Genomic DNA, 21,893 nt, shown 5'->3' with positions numbered 1-21,893 from the left:
GGTGGATTAAATTACCAGGAGCACAATAACTCACATGGCATGATGTCAGTAATATGACAATGTTAGTTTCCATTGAGTGTGTCCTCAGGCTCACAGTGTCTGATATCACAATGGCACTTGAGGCCAATGAGCCAGTGTGAGAGTGCTTTGAGTTTCTGATATCTGAACTTCCCCTTGGACACACAGGAAGCTGCAATGTTGCATAATGATCATATTACAGCCACCAGCAGACTGGCACAAACACTTGTCACCTTACAAGGACAGGAATGAGGTGAGGCTGAGGTGACATTGCAGAATGATCACTTGACAAGAACCATGGTGCACATTTAGAATCTGATGAACAAAACAGTGAAAGGTTATTTCACAGTTCTGTGTTGATTGTAGGAGGATCGGTAAAGTTTGCCACTTAGAATGAACGGCTAAAAACAACATGTCCTGATTTCTAAATTAGACTACATTTTCTTCAGTTTGAATTGAAGTCATGATACATATCTTTCAGCTTGTTAAACTCTAATAAGTCTGGATCAAGTCTGCTTCTCTGTAGTTAATCATCACACAGCAGGTTTAAAATTAGAGATAATGTCCCACTGAAGCGCGTCTGTCCTTCACCCACATCCAAAGGTGTAAATCTGTGGGGTATTAGAGGGCACATGCACACACTGGAGAGGTGTCCTGCAGATGACTGAAAATTTGAAGCTGCTTTCGGAGCAACTGCTGGAGATATAACTTTTTAGTCATCAGAAAATGAAAGATTTCCTGCTTCACGGCAGGCTGATCACATCAGTTCAAATAACATTTTCTCTTGTAAAACGAATTTAATCTTGCTTGTTTAAGCCAGACTTGAACAAATGAAGAGTTTTTGATTGATTTTCTTTCCTTTAGACTGATTAAAAACTCACAATCAAAATCACAAGATAAATTAAATTACTCAATTAGAAAGGTGACTGAGGTTTTTTAATTTATTTTAAACAATATCTATCACATTCATACAGTACCAGCCAAAAGTTTGAACACAATTATTCACTGAAATTAATGGGAAAGTCTGGTACTGAATATTATTGTCTTACAATAACCCTTCATTAGCATAAATGTTTGGGCTGCAATCCTAAAATGAATTTTAGCTACAAATAACCAAAAGACTTTGTCCATCTGTTCCTCTGCTTGATTCAGGTATAACATGTAACTATTCATCTGCATATATTTGCATGCAGGCCATCAAATACTGCCATTATAAGGTTTAATTTTTACATTGCTTTCCGATGCACCAGTCAAAGGTACTTTTTGCCATTTCATTTGCTTCGTTTAAGCATTGAGCAACCTAATTACCTTTAAGATGTAATGAACAATAATTATGGACCAAACTCATGAGTAGGCTGTATTTCCTTCAGACCAAAACTTCTCTACCATTGAACTGCCTACCCTCATTAGGCCTCAGACTGCAGAACAACTATATTGACTCTAGATAAACTGAGCTGAAATAGCGTTAAATAACCTGCCTCTATATTTTTTTTATCCTAATTAAGAGCTTGTGGATCATGTAAATCAGTCTTCAGAAATGGAAAAATGTTCCATCTTTTCAGTCTGATCAACAACAGCACTTATGGCAGGTTTTTTTTTTGTTTATTGCTATACTGACCTGCCACATCCACTGATGACTATGACAACTCCCTAGTTAGTCAGTGACAAGATCAATGTTTTCTAATCAAACTTAAACCCTGGAGGTTAACACTCTGACCTGTTATCTGCTCAGTTCCACTGTCTGACTTCCACCACATTTCTAAGTAGGATCTCCCTCTTCCTGCATTCATCATCTTGCCCTTTGACAAAACACCATCACTTCTATCAACCCTCCTCTTCTTAAGCTTTCAAAAAATTAAATTAAATTAAATTAAATTAAATTAAATTAAATTAAATTAAATTAAATTAAATTAAATTAAATTAAATTAAATTAAATTAAATTAAATTAAAACACCCACCAATTAGCAGACTCCAGATTTCAAATAATTTTCTCTTCTAAAATTCCTGAAAATGTCACAAGAGACTTAAGAATGTTCCATATAAGTAAGCTCACTTACTTATATAGCACATTTAAAACAACACAAAGTGCCCAAACTGTCATGATGTGTGTTGTGGTTCTCCCTTGTCACCTTTGTTCCCGTTCATTTGATTCCCCCGGTCTCATTAGCTCATTCACTCACCTGTGTCTCGTATTGTTCCTGTGTATTTATACCCCTTGGTTTCTGTTTCCTGTGCCGGTTCGTTTGAGTTAGTCTCCGTCAGCGCCTGTGGTTCTTCATGTCTCCTGTGTTCCTGCATTCTCAAGGAATAAACCATCTTGATCCTGCATCCCTGCCTCTCTGGTCTGTATTTGGGTCCACACCTCCTGCAACCCATGACACAAACCTGCTGTACAGACTTGCAGATTTAAACCCAAAATATATTATGAAAACTAACAAATATAACTCACACTGAAAACTTACAACAGATATACAGTAATAAGATTGACAGCAGAAGTTTTAGCTCAGGTCATTGTTAGCTGGAAGTTGTTTAACTATCTGACCGACATCTAAAATGTATTTATTACAAGATTTAAGATCTGAATGGTTGTGAAGCTCCCAGCATATAGCTTACCTTGTGTGTGTTTGATAGGTGATACATGAGCCCACTTCCTCTCCATGTTGGTGTTTTCATCCTAAGTGAACCATCTATCTAACATGCCCAGAATTTTACATTGATGTCCTCAAAAGAGAATATCCTATCCTACAGGCATATGTGGACTGCAAAGTCTTGACCTGAAGAGCTGGCTCTCTTGTGTTGAGCCACACATTGTTTAGTTTCCTATGTATAAAGGTCTGTGAACTCCTTGCTGCATTGAACTGCATGAACACTGCTTAGTCTATGTTTGCAGGATTCGTTCTGAGGATGAGGGTGTTGTTCGATTTAAAGTGCACCAGTATGTTGTTTTTAGAGTTTCTTAGACATTTGTTTCCATATAATGCTCTTTTGCTTAGCTTTAATTTTCTGTTTGGTGCTATGCTTGGGCCTTGCAATGGTCTGGAGACCTATCCAAGCTGTATCCTGCCTCTGCCCTGCTAATTGCAGGCATTGGCTCCAGCTTCCTTGCAGCCCTGAAATGGATTAAGCAGTTTAAAAAATGAATGAACGATGCTTTTTTACCAAGTCTGCTCCATTTAAACCTCCTCAGGTTTGAGCTGCTTTCTTTATTTGAGTTAGAACAGAAGAAACCTCTTGCTAGGGAGGTGAAATGATCAGAAAATATTTTTTTTTTATGTTCTGCTACTCATTTTCCATATTTCCAAATGACTCTAAGGTAAGATATAAGCAAAAGGGATAGCTCTTGGATGGACTGGTGACCTTTTTGGGGTTTTAGGTAAACAGCTATTAATACTGACTCAGAACAGGATAGAGCAGGTGTGGAAAATGAATGGATGAATGCATGAAATGGTTAGAATTAGCTGAATATTGTGCTTTGATATGAAATACAACCTTTCAAAGTCCAAACAATTCCTTTCAAAATGTTAATGTTTGGCAAGAGAAACAGCTCATTTTGTTTGGCTGAAGCAGGTTGAGGTTACACTCTCCCAAGCTCTTTTTTTTTTTTCCCAAATATTGAGAATATTCATACAATCAGTAAATATATTTTTAGATATTACAATATTTGGTGTATTCATACACTAAATATTCATAAAGCCTTGATAATAAACTACTGTTTTGTCTTGCATATTAACAATTTTGTAGATATTTCTATTGCTTTAGGAGAGGACTGTCATTGGACTTATTTTGTTTCAGTTTTATTTGTGAGCTAATTCAGTGCTGAACGCACACCACTGTACTTCTTAAGGTGCATCAACACTGGTGCCGTTTTGGTTAGCTTTATACTAACCCAGGTCCACTTCCACAGATAGCGTGGTTCATTGGAAGTAGTGTGAATATTTATTTGCACTCTGGTGAGAACCAAATAAGCTAACTTTGGTCCAGTTGACAGCAGGTGGTCTCAGTTCACTTGCAAGTGGCCTCTGGTACACTTTGCATATGATGTGAATGCAAATGGGACATCCAATAAACCAAAGAGATGAAGTGATATAAGCATGTAGAAGAGCAATTGTGCAAGTTCTGAATAGCAAAGTAAAAACCGAAAACCAAAAACAACATCAATTTGGTGTTACTTCACTGTTAATTTTTGGCAAACAAGCAGGTATGTCCATTTTCAGTCCATGCCACTTGATGACCCGGGTTTCCTCTTTCTCTTGCTTTTTTTTTCCCATCTCAGCCATTTCTTTCCACGTAACCCCAAACAAGCAGATGTTGTAACTGACATCCAGGTGGTTTGTCTGGTTGAGTAAAGTGCACTGCGAAGGTGTGGCATTTCTCAGTATTCCTCACCCAATCCAACTAAATTCACATAACTATCATGATATGAATGCACCATTAGTTTAAAGTTATAGCCTCATATCCCACATAGACTGTCTAACTCCTGTTCGACAAATTTTCTCCATATTGCGTCAAATTAAAAAAAAAAAAAAAAAAAGAAATTTGTGGTCGCTCTTGATACTTTATCAAGACTGCCTATAAGAATCTTGGTAATACCTTGATTAACATCTATTTCTGAATATCGTGTTTCAGATCAGCACACTTGAAACCTTTTAAAAGACGGAATAAATCTAGACATATATCAATATCATGAGAAAGGTACTTTGAGGGATTTTGCTCTTCTGTCTTGTTCCTGCTTGGAAAACTGGTTTGGGTTAGATAAGCTGAAGGAAACATCAAGGCTGCTTTCCTGGAGCATATACCAGGAAATTAGGTCTATGTTCCTTTCGCTCCTGCTGCCTTCACAAAATGTTGTGAAACTTAGTGAGTCAGAGCCAAATGTAAGCCAGACAAAGCATGTATGCAGGTAGTATAGGCCTACTGGCATAAAAAAAAAGATCAATTTAGATAAAGAATCCAAATTCAGGGTGGTTCATGCTGTCTCATAACCATTTTGGAGCTAAATAAGAGCTGCTAAACTAAATGTTGTCATGCAGCTGCTATTGGACTGATAGCCAGTAGTAATACATCTCCCTGAAGGTCATTCTTTGTTTGTGGTTAAATAAGAGTAACTATCTTGAGTTGGGAACCACAGAAAAATGAAGGTATGGTCCCAACCTTTCTCATTTCCACCTCGACCAGTGTGTTATGGTAATCTATTTTTGTCAGGCAAACCGGCTAGGAAAAGGGAGTGTAGGTATTCACAGAGGCATTTCTCATTTCAGCCAATTTAAACAAACCTTGCGCCATATGGGTTTCCAAGTAACGTTGACTTTTGATAACTCTAAAGGAGTCCAAAAGAAAAGTGACATCAATTGATCCCACTTTTCTTTGTTGTCAAGCGCAATAACAAGAACCAATCCGTCCTAACAAACAGTTCTAACCATCTCAGTTGGGAAATTCCTACTATTTCTTCAGCATTTGCTATTTTTGATCACATGGAGGCAAAACAATGCGCAGCATGCCGGAAGCACGGAGGTGTACGTGAGATGTGTGCGGACCAGCGCATGAGGAAGGTTGGGCGCTGAAGGTGGAGGAGGAGGAGGGGGTGACAGAGGGGGTGTGTGAGAGAAGGCAGGCGTGTCTAGCTTCGCAGTACCCTGGGGATTATTGAAGCCTATTTAAAGCCCAGCCAATGCGCGCCACGGAAACCTTCCCATGCTTTCCTCATTGCAGGACGCAGATTGCACGACGTGCAGTACGAGGCAGAGCTGGAACTCTCCGTGAGCAACATCTTTCATGAGAAACGCGGATAAGACGGCGGATAAATCGTAAATAGGTGTATTTCTGCTGGAAAGTAGGCCATCTAAACATACCGTTCGTCTTCTGCAGATTTAATCAATCAGGTAGGTAAAAAAAAAAGTCTTATTTTGTCTTAATTTAAACAATACAGTTATCTGGATATTATCATTTAGAGAGGGAGGTGTGTCTGTCAGCACTGCTCTTGACTGTGCCACGGCCTGTTTTTTGAGCTTCTGCTACTGAAAGCTCTCTGTTAAACTTTATTCTTTACGCATGAACAAGTTACTTATTATTCTTGTTAACTGTCTTCAAGTTTTATAGTCGGCTCTGGCCGGGATCCATCATGGTTACCTCAGTAGCCTACTGTCCAGCTTAGACTCTACTTTACACCGAAACAAGCAAATACTTCCTCTTCCTGCCAGATCAATAAGTAAACACAGACATACATCTGATGCTTTATTCGCACACAGAGAGAGATTAGTGATGCACAGTGTAGTAGAGGAGAGCTCAGATTAGCCTGTCTGCTTTAGCTCTTCATTCAACTTTCCGATTGCGCCTGCACTGAGCCCTCCACTTCTTGCACGAGCACGTCACGCCCTCCAAAATCAATACCAAAGAACACTAAATGGTCGTTTTATAAAACGAAACAATGCAGATGAGCCTTGTAAATGGCAAGTTTGAGTTTAAAGTGTTATTTGACATTCCGTAAAGACAGCCCAGTATGTCACTCAAGAAGACAAAAGTAGTGTTGTGTCTACTGTTTTTACGAATAGACATCATTTATGTCTACATAACTTATGTACAACGAAATTACATCATTGTGCCAGTACAGCTAAGGAACTGTGGAGATTTATGGGACGGTAAGGTGAGGATTTGATCTTTCTGACTAAAGGGCTTATGGTTGACTTTTTTTGGACTGAAGGAGGGCTTTTCTCTCGTTATATGAGTAGTTACATCAAAGCTAAAAAAAATCATGTTGAGTGTTTTGTAATATTCATTGTGTGGGGTTGGGGTCAAAAACTTGATTATTACTTCTGCTTTAAATGTGTAAAACCAGAAGTCCTCCCATTGGGAGAACAGATGGTGTCAAACTATACCAATTGGCCATTTTGGAGTTGTCTGAATTATATGAACCAAATTCTCTTGTTTTGTTTTGAGTCGATCTTTGCAGAGATGATGTTCACATGTCATGATTTGATGTATGTTTAGTACTACAGCTGCATAATTTCCAAAAGAATATTCATATTCATCCACAAAGTGTGTAATTTTTAAAAAGTAAGCCTGAAACCTGATTCCTTTGTGCCACCTTAATGTATCATTTACTTTACACCCACAATGATCCAACTAAAACATATCATTTTTTTCATTCTTGATTACTCCTTGTGCATTTTTTTTCATCAAACATATATAATGAAGAGAAATGATTTGGTATTTAAACAGTGAGCAATGGTATCAGATGCTCTAAATGACCATCAGAGTAGAAGCTGTTTTATTCTAATTTACTTTACTGATAAATGGACTGATTACTTCAGCTGTAATTAAAACTTCTGGAAACAGACCATGTTGATTTTGCATGGAAAAAAATAACTGAGGAGCAAACTAACCAGTAACTCGTGTTGGTAGATGACTGAAATCAAGTTGAGAAGCAGTGGAATGCGTCTAAACAAAATACTCATAAGTACCTTTAACTTATGTATTTCTTCAAATCTACTTGTCTTCATTCAACCACTGTGTGAAAGCACAGATATTATCAGGAAACCTTTGAATGATTGAAAGTAATTGCTCATTTTGAAATTTTAATAAACTATTGTACACACAGGACTGGTATTATGTACCTCTTAGAAATACTTTTAAAAAGTTTGTTTATATTCAGTCAATATGAAAGATAGTGGCCTGTATGGATTACCTGACACATAGTCACTTTGGCAGACCTAAGTGAAACTTTACATTAAGGGTAGCTGCACAAGACTGCATTTGCTCTTTTTTTTTTCCCCCTAAGAAGTTCCAAAGACTGAGTGGAAACAAGGAGCTCTGAGTGTTATCTCTTCCCTGTCAGCATTTGTAAGGGTCGTTTGTTAAACAGATAAGGAGCTGAGTGTGGACTGCAGGGAATGTAAGGATTGTTGAGAGAAACGTTGGCCTGTTGAGAGATTAAAAATGGAGATTATGCTCAACATACATATTGCATTACCTTAACTAACCCAAATAAAGAAGCTCGAAAGTGTAGACACGCACAAACATGCCTAAGATGAAACCTGTGACTAAAGATGGTGTTTTAAAGACTTGTCTGTTTGGCCCTGAAAGTTTCATTACTGGAAGACTTTGCTTAACGGCTCGTTTGGGAGCACGAATAACTTCTGGATAATTGATTTAAAGCAGTTATGTGGCATATTACATGTAGGCTATATATCATTGGATCTATAAACACAATGATACATGTGTTGGAATCCCCGTATTAAATATTGTGCAGACAGCTTAAATTTGTCTGTGCTCAAAGTGTTATATCAGAAAGTATCAACTTGTCAATCCTGGTATGTGTTCATTTTTTGGGTGCTATTCTGTTAAAATGCTCCAGATCGTTGGTGGCTTCTCTTTAAAGGCAGTGCTGTCAGTCAGTCTCCTCAACTTCACTTCACACAGAACATTTACTGTATTTCCAGGATTTTCAATGACTCAATATGGCAGTCAGCCACATGATTTTAGATAAACATAGCTTTCTTAGATTCTCAGAGAAACCTTTATGCGGGCTTCATGTGGACACACCGCACATGTTTACTGCAGGCTTCAGGGCTTCTGTGTCAGATGTAACATCACTACCTTCGACCGACATGGTAACAAATCACGAAATCAAGCTGAATGCCAAATGTCTCTCTCCAATGTTTGTACAACTTTCAGCTCTATCACTGAGCAATACCTCACTCCATTTTGCTCTCAGTAGCCAAAGCCTCCACTTTGAGTCTGTTTCCCTCTCTTTTATCATATTTCTTAACCTTGCTAGATTTTATTTCATTTCTTCTTCTCCCATCCACTAATTCTTTTATTATTTTGTTAATTTACTTAACCATTTTTCATTTTTTCCCCTTTCACTCTGTGTATGTGTTTGCCATCTGAGGTTGTTTTTCTGCTTCAGGCTCCCAGCCTGCTGTGTGCTGCCAGACCCCCACTGCCAATTATTATCTGTGCCCAAAATTCCTCACCAGTGACCGGGGCATTAATATTGTGTGTGTTTGTGTGGGAAACTGGGCAGAGGGGAAAGTCTTTTCTGGCTGTACTGTCATTGCTCTTTGTTCTTTACAATGTGTGCCATACTGTTCTCATATTGCAGGCAGAATCTTTAAACTGAACTAAACATAATGGTTTCTGTGTCTGTATACTGGGTAGAGTTTCAGAGCCACACCTGAGTGAAACGGAGAAGGGGGGAGCATTATATGTGGGGAAATTGAAGAGAAATAAATAAAATAGCTTATACCGTGCGACATTTACCAAAATAGAGAGGCTGTGTTCTCTTAGTGGACGCGTCTCCTTCTTAGCATGTCTGTAACATGCTGCAGCAGCTCTGCATGTGTGAGAGCTGACACGTCCCCACGAAACTACCCCACTGACCCAAGCAAAAGCAATTGTGGTCATCCAACACTGCCTGCCTTTATATTGCAATCACAGTTTAGCGTTTCTCATCAAATATCCAAATCTGTCCGTCCATGATTACTGAACAATGGGGCTCGTGGGATTAACACACTTGGAGGGTTTTCCCATCAGAACAACAGAGAGGTGAGCATTTAATTTATTTCAGACAGTACCGGGAGGATAGGGTTTGTTTTATTAGTAAATAGTTGCTATTTGTAGATCCTACTGGTTATTTATATTTTGTGATCAGCCATAAAGAGAAAATCCGTGCACAGGATGGGTGACCTGTCCAGGTTTTACCCTTGCTGGGAAAGGCTCAGGCTTCCCGGTGACCCCTGTGATTTGGATGAAGCAGTATAAAAAGTTAATGGAAAAAAATAAGACTGATTCATGGCCAGAGATTTGTAAAAATGTCCTCATTCAAATATTTATACTGGTTTTCTCTCATAATTTACATCTAATTGCAGCTTTTTGAATCTATCCCCCCTTGTCTTTTTGTGCTTATTTTTGGACCAACATATTCTTATTTTGTGGTTGTCTTGTTTGTATGTGTGGTTTTCCATCAGCATTGCCACCACTCTGATTTTTTTTAAAGAGCCCATATATGTTCATTAACAGGTTTATGAAACCATAAGATGATAACATACTTTTGTGTAATTAAAAAAAGAAGGAACGAAAGTACAGGGGGGAATGGTTATGCAGTAGATATCTGCAGCATGTCCTGTCACCTTCTGTGTGAATTACTTTGTTTCAGCTCCTGTTTCTTTAAGGGGCCTTCTTCTGACGGGCCTAGCATGTCCTGATTGGTCAAAAATAAGGCGGCTTTTCATTCTCTGTTTGAGTTGCTCCAAACAAGCTTGGAAATGAGGCATTATGCCAGTATGTTACATGGCGATGTTAGGTAAAGGTGTCTAAAGCAATTTAGAAGCGGTGTCTTCAGGAGAAAAGTTAACTCTGGGTTTTTAAACTTAAAATTAGCATTGTTTTTGTAAAATAAATTTTACATGCTCAAAAAAAGCTGGAAAATTTACCACAAAAAGTCAGGACAAACCACCTTAATCCCAATAAAAATAAATTAAACTAAAGTGTAATATTTAAAATCTATCTCATGAAACACTGAAAAATATCTTACTTTTCACAAAATGATGAACCTGTCTTTTTTTTTTTGGCTGTTATTGCTCGCTCGGTTATCCGAGATGGAAAGCCCAGTGGAATTATTTCTGTAGTGCAGAACATCCTAACTTACTTGACATGCTTACTAAACCTTCCCTTAGGCTACGAAAGTTTTAAGATTACTGAAGCTTTTCTAAAAGTGCTGTGGATTTGCAGCAGGAAAATCAACACTAGAACAATCCTTGTACTCTTCATCACAATTTCAATAGAAGCTGTCCAGGCTCATCATCTCCCTCTGCTCCATTTCACCTGACCTATTTCTTAACCTGATTAGACTAAAATAAAAAGCCTTTTTCCCTCCTCTAAGAAAATGCAGCCCTGGGCTTCTTTGTGCCTCTGACTTTATCCATTATAGTTGGGTTGACACAAAACAGAAATGTTAACTTTGACTGACCCGTCCAGCTCTGCAGTACAATGGGCCGTGGTTGTTTGGTGTCAAACATAAGTGAAAATAGCTGCTTTGACTCCTGTGCGGGATGAGGGACACAATATGAAGCAGAAAGAGTGATTGATTGGAACATTTTTGAGAAACACTAGGTTTTCATGTAAAGATGTAGACCAGTCATAATATTCCTAAATCACCTTAGTGTAATCTGTTTGGCTGTGAGCGGAGAGCTTATCAGTTTCTTGGACTGCCACAGTGCACTGACGTCCTTTTCCAGGATTAGACAGTGATGATGGCACAGTAAACAGTGACTGAGTGGCTGGTTGCTGGGCCACAGCGCCATTCAGTAATACTGTCAGCTTACATTAAGCTATCATTGGTGCTGAAGAGCAGCATCATAATTCCATTAAACCGTGACCTATTGAGCAGACAAGGAACTGTCAGACCTGCAGGCAGATAAGGAAGCTTAAATGTAAGCTGGAAGGGAAAGGTTGTATGGATGAGAAAGTTTGTCGATGATAAGATTTACTGGTCATCAGCGCTCTGATATTTATGTCTTTGTTCATTTTCTTCTGTCTTCAGACAACTCTGCCATGGGTGTGAAGATGCTGCAGTGTTTCCCATTTTACAGACGCTGTAAAGAGCGCTGCAAGAGCAGGCAGTGCCCCCCAGCGGCAGGTAAAGAGCAGCTTTCACATGCTATACAAAGTCAGTGCTTATAGACCCAACAAGCAATCTGCTTTTCTGTTTTGTTTAACTATCTTGTCTTTTGTCACTCAGTTCCCATAGAGGATATGAAGCCACGTCTGTCTTCCACAACATCCTGCGGCAGTGACAGCGAAGGAGCAGGAAGCCTCAGCCGGGGCTCTCAGATCTATTTTTCCACCAAGGCCAGGCTGTCTTTCAGGCACCAGTTAGACAGCAACATCAACGCAGTGGATGCCACCTACTGAGTTGGACAGAAGTCTATGGAGGAGCCAAATAGACTCTATTACCCATTAAAGTTTGGAGCCTGTGGTGCAGAGAAGGGGTCTGAATGCTTTAGATGTAAGCAGCAGGAATTGCCCAGAGCCTCAGCTGGTGTTTCGTCCTTTTGTGCTCCGACTGCACAGACATGAGTCTTGATGATGAATCAAATTCAACGAGACAGAAGAAAAAGGCAGAAAGAGACCCCAGAAGGCACAACAAAGTGGATCCACAGCCCCAAAACAAGAGACTAACTTAGCTCAGATAATGTAGAGTTGTTTACAGCATTCACTACCATTATGTGCATTACTTTTGCTTTGTTTTTGGAAATTTAAAGTTTTTCTACTGCTTATTTTGACAGGCTACATTTGTTCAAGAAAAAAGGACTAAATCATTTTACATTTGATGATTTGACCATGGCTGAATTTAAATAGGGTTAGTTAACCTTCATTGTTTGATAGGATCCACCTAAATTTAATCAGTTAAAGCAATATCACAACTAACTGAATTGTTTTCCTGATCTCATAACTTTAGTTTTTTCCTCTGTACTGGATTAATTTTTTTTTATGTTTGCATGCTAAGATCAAAACACGAGGGGAAAAAATTTTCTTTCTCCACTGAAGAGTTAAATTAATGCCACAAGCATGCAGCTGTTTTAGTCTAGTTTGTAAAAAGATAAAAGTAATCTCGGCTACACTGGAACTTTATAACTACTCACAAAAAGTTAGGTATATTCATCTTTTTGTATGATGAAAATACACTTAAACATGGAACTATATTTTCAGTGTTTAAGTATGCTGTTTTCCAACTAGATGAGTAACCACAAAAAAAGTGTCTGAACCATGAATTAACCCCTCAATCTTCTGGTTCTGTAACAACTTATATCTAAACAGTCCTCTTCAAAATACTGTACATGTTTTTAACATCAGACCAAGATTACACACAGGACAAGTTATTGACATTTTATGTTATATACTCACCACCATTATCATTACCATTAACCATTGTATCATTCTGCTTAAATATCCTACATTCTTGATACATCTGTGTAGCATCAACCTTTTACACTTTCTGTAAATTTTACCCAAAAGGTGAATATCCCTAGCTTTTTCTGAATACTGTCAGTTATTTGTCATGCTTGATTCATTTCAGCTTTTGTTTTTACAATTCAAAGTCCTGATGTTGGACAACCAGACTTAAATATGTGGTCATAATCCATTCAGCTCTACACTACATGTAATACCACCATTAAAGTATTTCTATCATAGAATCTCTCTTGTGCTTTTACTATCAGCAAATTTTATTCTTAGTAGTGTTTAACACCCAGGACAAGCTGGAGATGCGTTGGGATGCTGCTAACAGGTCCTAACCATGGAAGATGTAGAAGATGGATGTATTGGCTTTTAAAGTAATGGTAATTTCTTAACATAGTTGTAATCATACATGAAAACAGAGAGGACATCTTGTTGACAATATTTTATTTAAAAAAATCACAAGTATAAAAGTATTCCCAAGATAAACCACAGTGATGCTATCACTGCATGTTTCATGGTTTGGAGATGACGCCGTCAGGATACCGCTGCTTAAACCGTGCCACAACTTCAGGATCCAACAGATGAATGCCATCCAGCTGGTTGCCGAGAGTTATCCTAGTAGAGAAGTTTTAATTTAAAAAAAAGCTTTAAAAATATACTAAATGATTTTACAAAGTTTTTAAATCATAACCAGTATGTTACCAGTTGGGCTGGACATTGTGAGGTCGACCGAAAAGCTCAATCTTCCTGGTGCCGGGTGAGAGCCGCTCTATCATGCCATAAATCTCATCTGGTTTGTGACTAGTAGAGCGAACCTGAGTAGGAGCGTATGATGGTTACAGGCTGAAGGAATCATGAGTTATAGCAGTATGTTTGGCAGAAAATACTTAATGCTTTACCTCGGCTACAATGACATCACAGTCCAAACCTCTGTTGAAGCCCTGCGTGTTTCCCTTCACACCCACCTGAAGGTAAACATTTTGGTTTTACATTTTTTTACATTTACCTTGCAAAAACATTGAATCATCAAGTAACTTTTTAAAAAAGGTAAAAGTCAGGAGCCATATTGAATAGGAAGTGGCTTTAAGTGTCCAGCAATTTACAATATATAATATACATAATATATCTGGAGCATTAAAGGTGGAGTATGTTCTGTTTTTCGTTCTTTTTATGCTAATCTGTACAGCTCTGAACTTATTTAAGATGAAAAGACCTGCCATGATTTCCTTACAGGTGCTCATTTGCCCAAGTTGCCTGAGGAGGACTTGCCTAAATTAAACTGCCCTGTCACATTACATGAGCTTAAAGAGGCCACCCTAGATATGTGCAGAGGTAAGTCCCCTGGTTTGGACGGAATTCCTCCTGAATTTTACGTAACTTTTTGGGATCATTTGGGGCCCTTAATGTTTGACATGGTGCAGTTTGCTTTGGAGGCAGGTTCTTTTGCTAGAGATGTAAATTTGGCGTTTATATCACTCCTGCTTAAAAAAAGATAAGGACCCACATGAATGCTCTAGTTATAGGCCCCTCTCCCTTCTGAATGCTGATTTAAAAATATTTGCCAAATTACTCGCGCGTAGACTTGGTCCTTTATTGACTAAATTAATCAATTGTGATCAAACGAGCTTTATTAAATCAAGGTCTTCTCAGACAATATGAGAAGACTACTTCATATCATACATGGTGCCTCAACACTACAACTATCTCATACCATCGCAGTGTGGCGCTCTGTAGAGAAAGCATGTGGTATAACGTCTAACTGGAATCCTTATTCCCCCATCTTTAATAATGAAGGTATTCTCATTGATAAATGCTCTATTAAACAAGCTGAGTGTAGACATTGGTTCGATAAAGGTGTACGTTCCCTGGGCGATATATTCGGTGAAAATGGCCTGCTCTCATTTGAGGATCTGTGCGTTAAGTTTAACCTACAGTGCTCCACTTTCTTTTTCTTTCTGCAGTTAAGATCAGCCATGAAAGCCTATGGGGTACCTTGGCAGGTTCCACTGAAAAAACATCCTCTCCTTAGGTTTTTTAATTGCACCAGTGGACTAAAAGGTGTTATTTCTAAGTTGTATGTTTATATTCTAGAAATGGTTTATGTTCCTCTACACTTGGATTCCTGTTGGCAAACGGATGTCCCTAATATTCCACAAGATTTTGACTGGGAAGCAGTATGGGACTCTGTATTACACTCATCTAAGAACCCCGATCACCAACAGATTCATCTGAACTTTATTCACAGGACCTACATGACACCCTGTAAACTTTACAATATGAAGCTGAAGGCTGACCCAAACTGTTTTCTCTGTCATACGGGCTCTTTAGGAACTTATTTTCATATGATGTGGGAATGCCCAGGTGTGTCATATTTCTGGGAGGTGGTGAGGAATAGTCTCTCTAATTTGCTGTCTTGTGATATCCCCCTTTCGCCCTTGGTTTTGATTCTCAATATGTCTCAGCTGAACTGTCGTAAAATGCAAGAAAGAGTCTTTTTGGCTGGCTTGACTGCTGCAAAAAAGATGCTAGCCACAAGATGGAAACCTCCACACTCATTGTCTCACCATCAGTGGGTACTAACATTTATAGATGTGGCTTACTTGGAATTATCCACAATGACAAAAAGCACTTTTTTTTACTGGTAGGAAAACATTTAAGAAGGGTCTTTGTCTTTAATTAAACTTGTAATTTAATAACGCATCAAATATGGACAGACTGGAACCTACATGTTTAAAAAAACTATCGAATTATGATTGTAGTTATTTTTTTAGTTAATTTATTTTGAAAATATTGAAAATCTTACATACTCCACCTTTAATGTGAACATATTCACCAACACATTAAAGATGTTGCACTGATGTATATGAGATTTGGTGCATTAATTATTTAAATAAACATCCAATATTGACTAAGAAGAAATAGCATGCACATTTGTTTCATGTCAAGCATCAGTTTGATCAGTATAGATCAAGCCAGCCTCACAGTATCCGAGTCTGTTGTCATGGTAACCACCCATTAGAAATATGGTGACAACTTCCAACATACAAACATGTTTTCTGCATCATTTCAGCTTATTGTGCTTTCAAGCTACATCATTTAAGTGAAAAATTAAAAAAAATCTCCCTGGTTCCTTGTAACTTCTTTCACACCAAAGAAAAAAAAAACAAAAAACAGACTCATTCAAATGTACCAGACAGTGCTCCTTCCCGTGGTTCAGCCAATGACCTGTTCTGCCCGTCCGGATGATCCTCTGAAGCTGGTTGGTTTTCACCCAAATAATTTCATCAACACGCTCATAGCTGAGAAAGAGGAAAATAACAGAACAATAAGAAAAGACTAATAAAAAGGGGATTGCTTTAGATTTGCAAAAGAAAAAACTTACCCCCAGAGGCTGAGACACTCTCTGCCCAGCTCCATAGCCCTGGATAAGAAAAGAACTGCTGAGTGACAATATTGATGGATTATATGTATTTACACAAAAAAATTGGACTAAACTGTGCATTGAAATGTCACACCTCTGCATGCAAAAATGCTATTAAAAGTCTGTTACAAATAAGCTTAAAAAATGCACACAAAACAATTATTTGTATGCATTGTGGTGGACCACTTTGAAATTAAACTCTCCTGTAGTTACCTGCCAGTCACCCAAAGGAACAGGAAACCATCATCCTGCAGGGCGGGGATGCTAAGTTTTCTCATCTCATCATCCGTCAGAGTACCATATGGCAGTTCCATGTGGATGTCCCACGGAGGGTCAGCCATCACTACAGCAAACTTACCCAGTATGGACACGTCCAGGTAGCGGATGTCACAGCAGATCCACTGAGAGCCAAAGCACAACATCCTGCAATTTTAAACCTGCAACAGAAAATATCACCACACATCTGTAGAGCACCTCTCCTCTTCCTCACCTGTGAAGGAAAAAGTTTGCCCACGTTGCTGTCGGTGTCCCCTGCATGCAGGCCGAGTTCTGTGGTCCCTGCCTGGGGCCCCAACAAGCTGCTCTCTGTCTCCGGAGGGCTGTCAATTTCATAGTGGACATATTTACAGGTGTCCATGTGGAAACAAGTGTTGAGGAAGGAGCAGTCCCCGAGGCTCTCGTCAGTGTGCTTGTTGATGATTCGGCTGCATGGAAAAAATATGAACGTCAAGATGTGAAGCAAGCTGGCTTCTGCAAATCGCAAACTCCACATTGTTAACAGCTCTTTTTAATCTCTAAATCTTGAACTAATGATCTGATCAAGCCGAGGATCTACTGCGCAAAGGGGTTTATAATTAAATCACTGCTAAAAAAAAGACAAGAACAAAAAACAATTAAGTAAAAAGGACGGTACTGCGCTACATGACGGTTTGCAGGAGATCAACATGGAGGACGTGTCTAGATGAAATCTTTTTTTGCTGAAGAATGTAACAGTGAAATAAACTAGGAGGATCTAAGTGGTGCACTGCGGAGCACACAGCACACACTAACAGATTGTTCAGGAGAGTATCAAGTTGTTTATGTGCAATAATGCAAATTTTGTATGGTTAATGTTTATTGTGTGATGTATCAAATGGATCATCCTCCTCTAAATGTAAGGCTGGAAATCTGTCAGTATCCTCAAATAAAATGGAAAGCTATTTTTTGTGGACTATCTTCACAGCTGTGACAAAGCACCGCTATACCAAAAGTCAATTACTCTTCCGGAGATAATGCCAAAAAATAGCACCTGTGTTTTCTTTGTTTTTGACAACTGATGATTAAAAAAAAAAATCTAAATTTGAGGCTCAAAAATAGTCAGAATCTCCTTAAATAAGAAAGATAAAAGTGTTTTTTTGTGGATTCCATTCACCATTGTGTAACAAAGCATCTATGCCCAAAATCAGCTTCTCTTGTTGAGATAATACCAAATGCAGATTTTAACATGGAATACCTTTGTTGTTTATGTGTTTAATAAAATGAATGCAATAATTCCACAGATTAATCATTGTATCAACACATTAATTTTAACAGCCCTGATTAAAACAATGCCAAATGTATTTGATAAATGTAGGATATATTTAATGTTACAGTGATCTGGAAATTATCTTGAGACCACTGTGGGAATTAGGACTCCCCAGTTAGGGAAAGGCTGGTTTAACCTGACACCCTGCAACTTCTGTGCTGATCAGACCCCTCTCCATACTCCTGGGGGCCACGACAAACATTTAGGCCAGAAGCTCTGGGAAAATGGGAAACCAAGTATCATGAAAAATTAATAAAATTCCTTATGTGGCTGACAGGTGAACAGCACATTGAAATCTTGATCAGTACGGCGGACTAAAGGAAAAATACTTCATTTGGCAGCCCACATAAAATCTCCTGCAACTCACTTGTAGGTCACGACCCCATCATTGGGAATTTTTGCACTATATAAAGGTGTGTCCAGCTCTGGTCCTTGAGGACCACACTCCTGCAAGTTTTTAGCAAATCCCTGCTGCAACACACCTGACTCAAGTTAATGAGTCACAGTGCACAATTTCTTGGGCTGCTGGATTTTTTTAAAATGTTAGTCAGGGATATAAAGAAAACCTGCAGGACTGTGGGCCTTGAGAACAGACTATGGACACCCTTGCATTAGATACCAGCTGGCACCAGTGCTATGAAGTCAAAAATATTAGTCATGTTACCACAATCATAGCGAACTACCCAGTTATTATTACATTACAGACTGAGCATGGCTCCTCTCGGAGCACCTCACACACTTCTAAATTTCTACTCGCAGATATTAAACATGTTCATTATTTATGATCTCTGAGCTGATCAGAAAGGATAAAATCACTCTTAACACACCCCAAACCACAAGCAAATCAGAGACGATATTTGCAAAAATCAGCCTGATTATCCTGTAATGTGTACTCGTGTTTAGCCTTTCAGGTATTCTCCTTTGATATCCAATAATAACACTCATCTGTTTCCGATTCACCTGTTCACATGCGGAATGTTCCAAGCAGGTGTATTCTGTTTTTATCTATGATTTACAGTGCAGTCCAACTTCAGTTGAATTGGAGTTATATTCCATTGATCGCAAAAGGCAAACTTTCAAAATAAACATGCTTTTCTGTTTCCAATTTTAATTAAAGGGTGAATGTTAATAACTGTAAATATTCCAGATAAATCATATTGTTGCTACACATCTTGGTCTGTTACTATAAGCTTAAAGAATAAAATAAAACATGTACAAGCAGATGTTTTGTAAGTACTAACCGAAAATGTAATTTAGTGCATGGCTGAGGTGAGTCTCCAGAGCGGATACACTCCTCTTTGGTCCCGTGATCGCAGAACTCTTGAACCTGTGCTCGACCACGAGAGCGAAACTTTTCCACGATGGACTGCTCTTTAGCTGTGCTGGTGTTAAGTAGCTCCAGAATCTCTCGGCTCACCTGCACATAGATCAACCTCACATTATGCTGTGTAATCACACACAGACACTTCTGAAAACACAAGTAGTCTTTTTAAAAAAATAAAAAAATAATCTTTCTACCTTCTTGCTCTGCTGCTCCTTGGTGGACTGTTGGTTGAGGAGGCTTTCAATCTCCATGTCCACATGAGATGACTGGCTTTTGCTGCTCCTGCCTTTCTTCTCTGCTCCACTCCCTAACGCTGAAGGACCAGCCAGCTGCGAGGAGGCGGCCAGTGTCAGAGATGAGGAGGATGAGTGTGGAGGAGAGACAGAGCTCTGAAGAGAGGGTGAGAACCCACCGGCCCTTTTGCTGAGGGTTTGATCTTCTGCTTTTCTCTTGACCCCAGTCCTTTGGGCACCAGATACAGATCCGATCATAGCCCACAGTTTTGTGTGGTCCACAGCTATGACAATTGTATTGGAAGAAGATGAAGCTGTTGAAGTTAAACAAACTGAAGTAGGCTGACGGACCTCGATGAGCTCCTGAGCGGAGAATTTGAGCAGCAGACTCTGGATGCATCCATGACTAACAGGTGCCTCTGACTGTGATGAGAAATATATATATATATAAATTAGATGCTAAACAAGGGAAACATCAAGTTCAAGGGCAGAATTTATCACAAGCACAAAAATGCATACACTATTAAGTTCATTTGTGATGGCAAGCGAGTCTGTTGGCAATGAAAGGCTCAGCTCTGACAGATATCCCAGCAATCTCTTCTCTAGTTCAGGATCAGGGGGCTTTTCTGTCTCCTCCTGAGAGCTGGATGAAGCTGATGGAGCTGGACTGTCACTCCTGGCCGTGGACCCATCCGTGCTGCCTCCTCCATCTGAGAGGACAACAAAGATGTAAGAATCAAATGAAAGAAAAGAATTTCTGCCACTATGGATATGTACAAAAGGATTACATAAGTATAAATTTGACAGATTTTCTAGACTGGAATCAGATCTGAATTTTAATATGACTTTAAATGCATGAAGTTATTTCAGGTTTCTGTTGAGGTGCTCTAAGCTTGTTGGTTCCCTTACAATCTGACCTGCTGTAATGTTGTATTTTCATTTCAGTTGTAACTAACTGTGAGATCAAAAGCATGAACTAATTCTCAATTCAAAGTTAAATGCTGAACACATTTTATAACACTATGACAGCCACAAGCACCGGCCGGCTGGGGTCCTCCTGCAGTGACCGATCTGTACGTACCCGCCGCGGAGAGCTGCGTGGGATCTTTCCGCCGCCGCTGCAGCCTCTCCCGCAGGGAATCTAGCTGCTTTTTATGCGCCTGGATGCTGCTCCACGTATCTGACATGACGAGCTGGGCAAAATAAAAACACAAACACTGACCCTGGTCTTGCTTTTTAAGGTCTCCAGGACAAAGTATAACAGTCCGCGCTTTGCTGAGCAAAGTATGTATGGTCCACTGCAAAAAAAAATGTCCGACTGGCATCTTGATCAAGCTACAACGTTCTTACCTGTTAGTTAACTTGTGTTTACTGAGCGATTGTTCGGAAATATTAAAGTCTATTGAATAATAAATGACACTACGCATATTAGCTGGCTATCTTAGTGTCATTTTCGTTAAACAAAGCGAAATAATAAAACTTATTTTTCGGATTCTTTATGTGTACGGACAACTTCTACTTCCGGTGTCACATACTTTAAAAGCCTGGTAACTATGTACAAAAACTAAATACATATTTGGTTGTTTTGGGAAGGAAGTAAGCGTTTTTATCCTCATACATACAATAGAGCGTTGCATTTAACGCTTATTTATCCTATCAGTCTGTATTTTGTTTCTCTGCACTTTTTTCAGACAAGGCTAACGCAAAGATGGCGGAGAAAGGGGAAAGTGGAGAGCCTGTGAAAGACAAAGACGAAGCACAAATTATGAAGGCAAGTCCCGTCAACTGCATTAGACACTTACTTTCAAATATAGGCAGTCTAAAGCCTTGGAGTTTTGTTTACTCCTTTATGAGGTTAGTTTTCTGTGTCGCTAGTTGGACGTCTTATAAGGAGGACATTACTACAACAACTGGCTGCAGCTGTCACGCTAACACCTCTCTATTGTGATCGTCCCATTATTTATACCAGTGTTTTTCAACCTTTTTTGAGCCAAGGCACACCTTTTTTCACTGAAAACTCTCAAGGCACACCACAAACCGAAATGGTTTTTTTAAAAATTATTTTTTTTTTTTTTTTTTTTAAAGGCCATATTATTAATATAAAGTCATATGGTCAAAGTGTTTTTAATAGAAAGAAGATAAAGACAAGAAAAAGGAATTTTATTATCTTTCACCTAGGCCTCTTTGGATGAACACTGCTGCTTTTTTTAGACCAATCAGGTGAAATTTGATCATTGCTCAGGGCACACCTGATGATCTCGCACAGTGATTGAAAAACACTGATTTATACTCTATCACGTGTAGTAGTACAGTACTTGTTAAATGGTTATGTTAACCTCGAATCTAATACTCTACTGAGATATAACTCAATTTGAA

General features: G+C 38.9%; 2 protein-coding genes across 2 annotated transcripts; one reads left to right on the top strand and one right to left on the bottom strand.

The window, feature by feature from the left end:
- The first annotated feature begins 5,714 nt into the window (after positions 1-5,714).
- LOC306769061 (uncharacterized protein C17orf114) lies at positions 5,715-13,189 on the top strand. The gene is made up of 3 exons (XM_079257564.1): positions 5,715-5,897; positions 11,558-11,653; positions 11,756-13,189. Exons 2-3 carry the CDS (start codon positions 11,569-11,571, stop codon positions 11,926-11,928), a joined length of 258 nt encoding a protein of 85 aa, XP_079113690.1. The 5' UTR covers positions 5,715-5,897; positions 11,558-11,568; the 3' UTR covers positions 11,929-13,189.
- A 291-nt stretch (positions 13,190-13,480) lies between these two features.
- Positions 13,481-20,796, bottom strand: mettl3 (methyltransferase like 3). Its single transcript, XM_079257335.1, has 11 exons — positions 20,599-20,796; positions 20,037-20,227; positions 19,479-19,940; positions 19,202-19,377; positions 16,887-17,100; positions 16,610-16,797; positions 16,358-16,396; positions 16,166-16,274; positions 13,875-13,940; positions 13,678-13,790; positions 13,481-13,590 (listed from the first exon to the last, which is right to left on the bottom strand). Exons 1-11 carry the CDS (start codon positions 20,702-20,704, stop codon positions 13,488-13,490), a joined length of 1,767 nt encoding a protein of 588 aa, XP_079113461.1. The 5' UTR covers positions 20,705-20,796; the 3' UTR covers positions 13,481-13,487.
- Between the last annotated feature and the right edge of the window lie 1,097 nt (positions 20,797-21,893).

This window comes from Telmatherina bonti (genome assembly GCF_933228915.1).
Source record: "Telmatherina bonti genome assembly, chromosome: 18".
NCBI classification, from domain to species: domain Eukaryota; kingdom Metazoa; phylum Chordata; class Actinopteri; order Atheriniformes; family Telmatherinidae; genus Telmatherina; species Telmatherina bonti.
This window is presented reverse-complemented; position numbering and strand designations above follow the sequence as displayed.

What these genes read in the sequence shown, in the direction of transcription:
- mettl3 (XM_079257335.1), bottom strand. Translation starts at nt 20,704, where the DNA reads ATGTCAGATACGTGGAGCAGCATCCAGGCGCATAAAAAGCAGCTAGAT. An exon ending in ACGGGAAGGAGCACTGTCTG is followed by an intron (nt 13,941 to 16,165) that starts GTACATTTGAAT and finishes GTTTACCTTCAG; the next exon opens with GTGGGTGTGAAGGGAAACAC. An exon ending in GTGATGTCATTGTAGCCGAG is followed by an intron (nt 13,791 to 13,874) that starts GTAAAGCATTAA and finishes GCTCCTACTCAG; the next exon opens with GTTCGCTCTACTAGTCACAA.
- LOC306769061 (XM_079257564.1), top strand. Translation starts at nt 11,569, where the DNA reads ATGGGTGTGAAGATGCTGCAGTGTTTCCCATTTTACAGACGCTGTAAA. An exon ending in GCAGTGCCCCCCAGCGGCAG is followed by an intron (nt 11,654 to 11,755) that starts GTAAAGAGCAGC and finishes TTTGTCACTCAG; the next exon opens with TTCCCATAGAGGATATGAAG.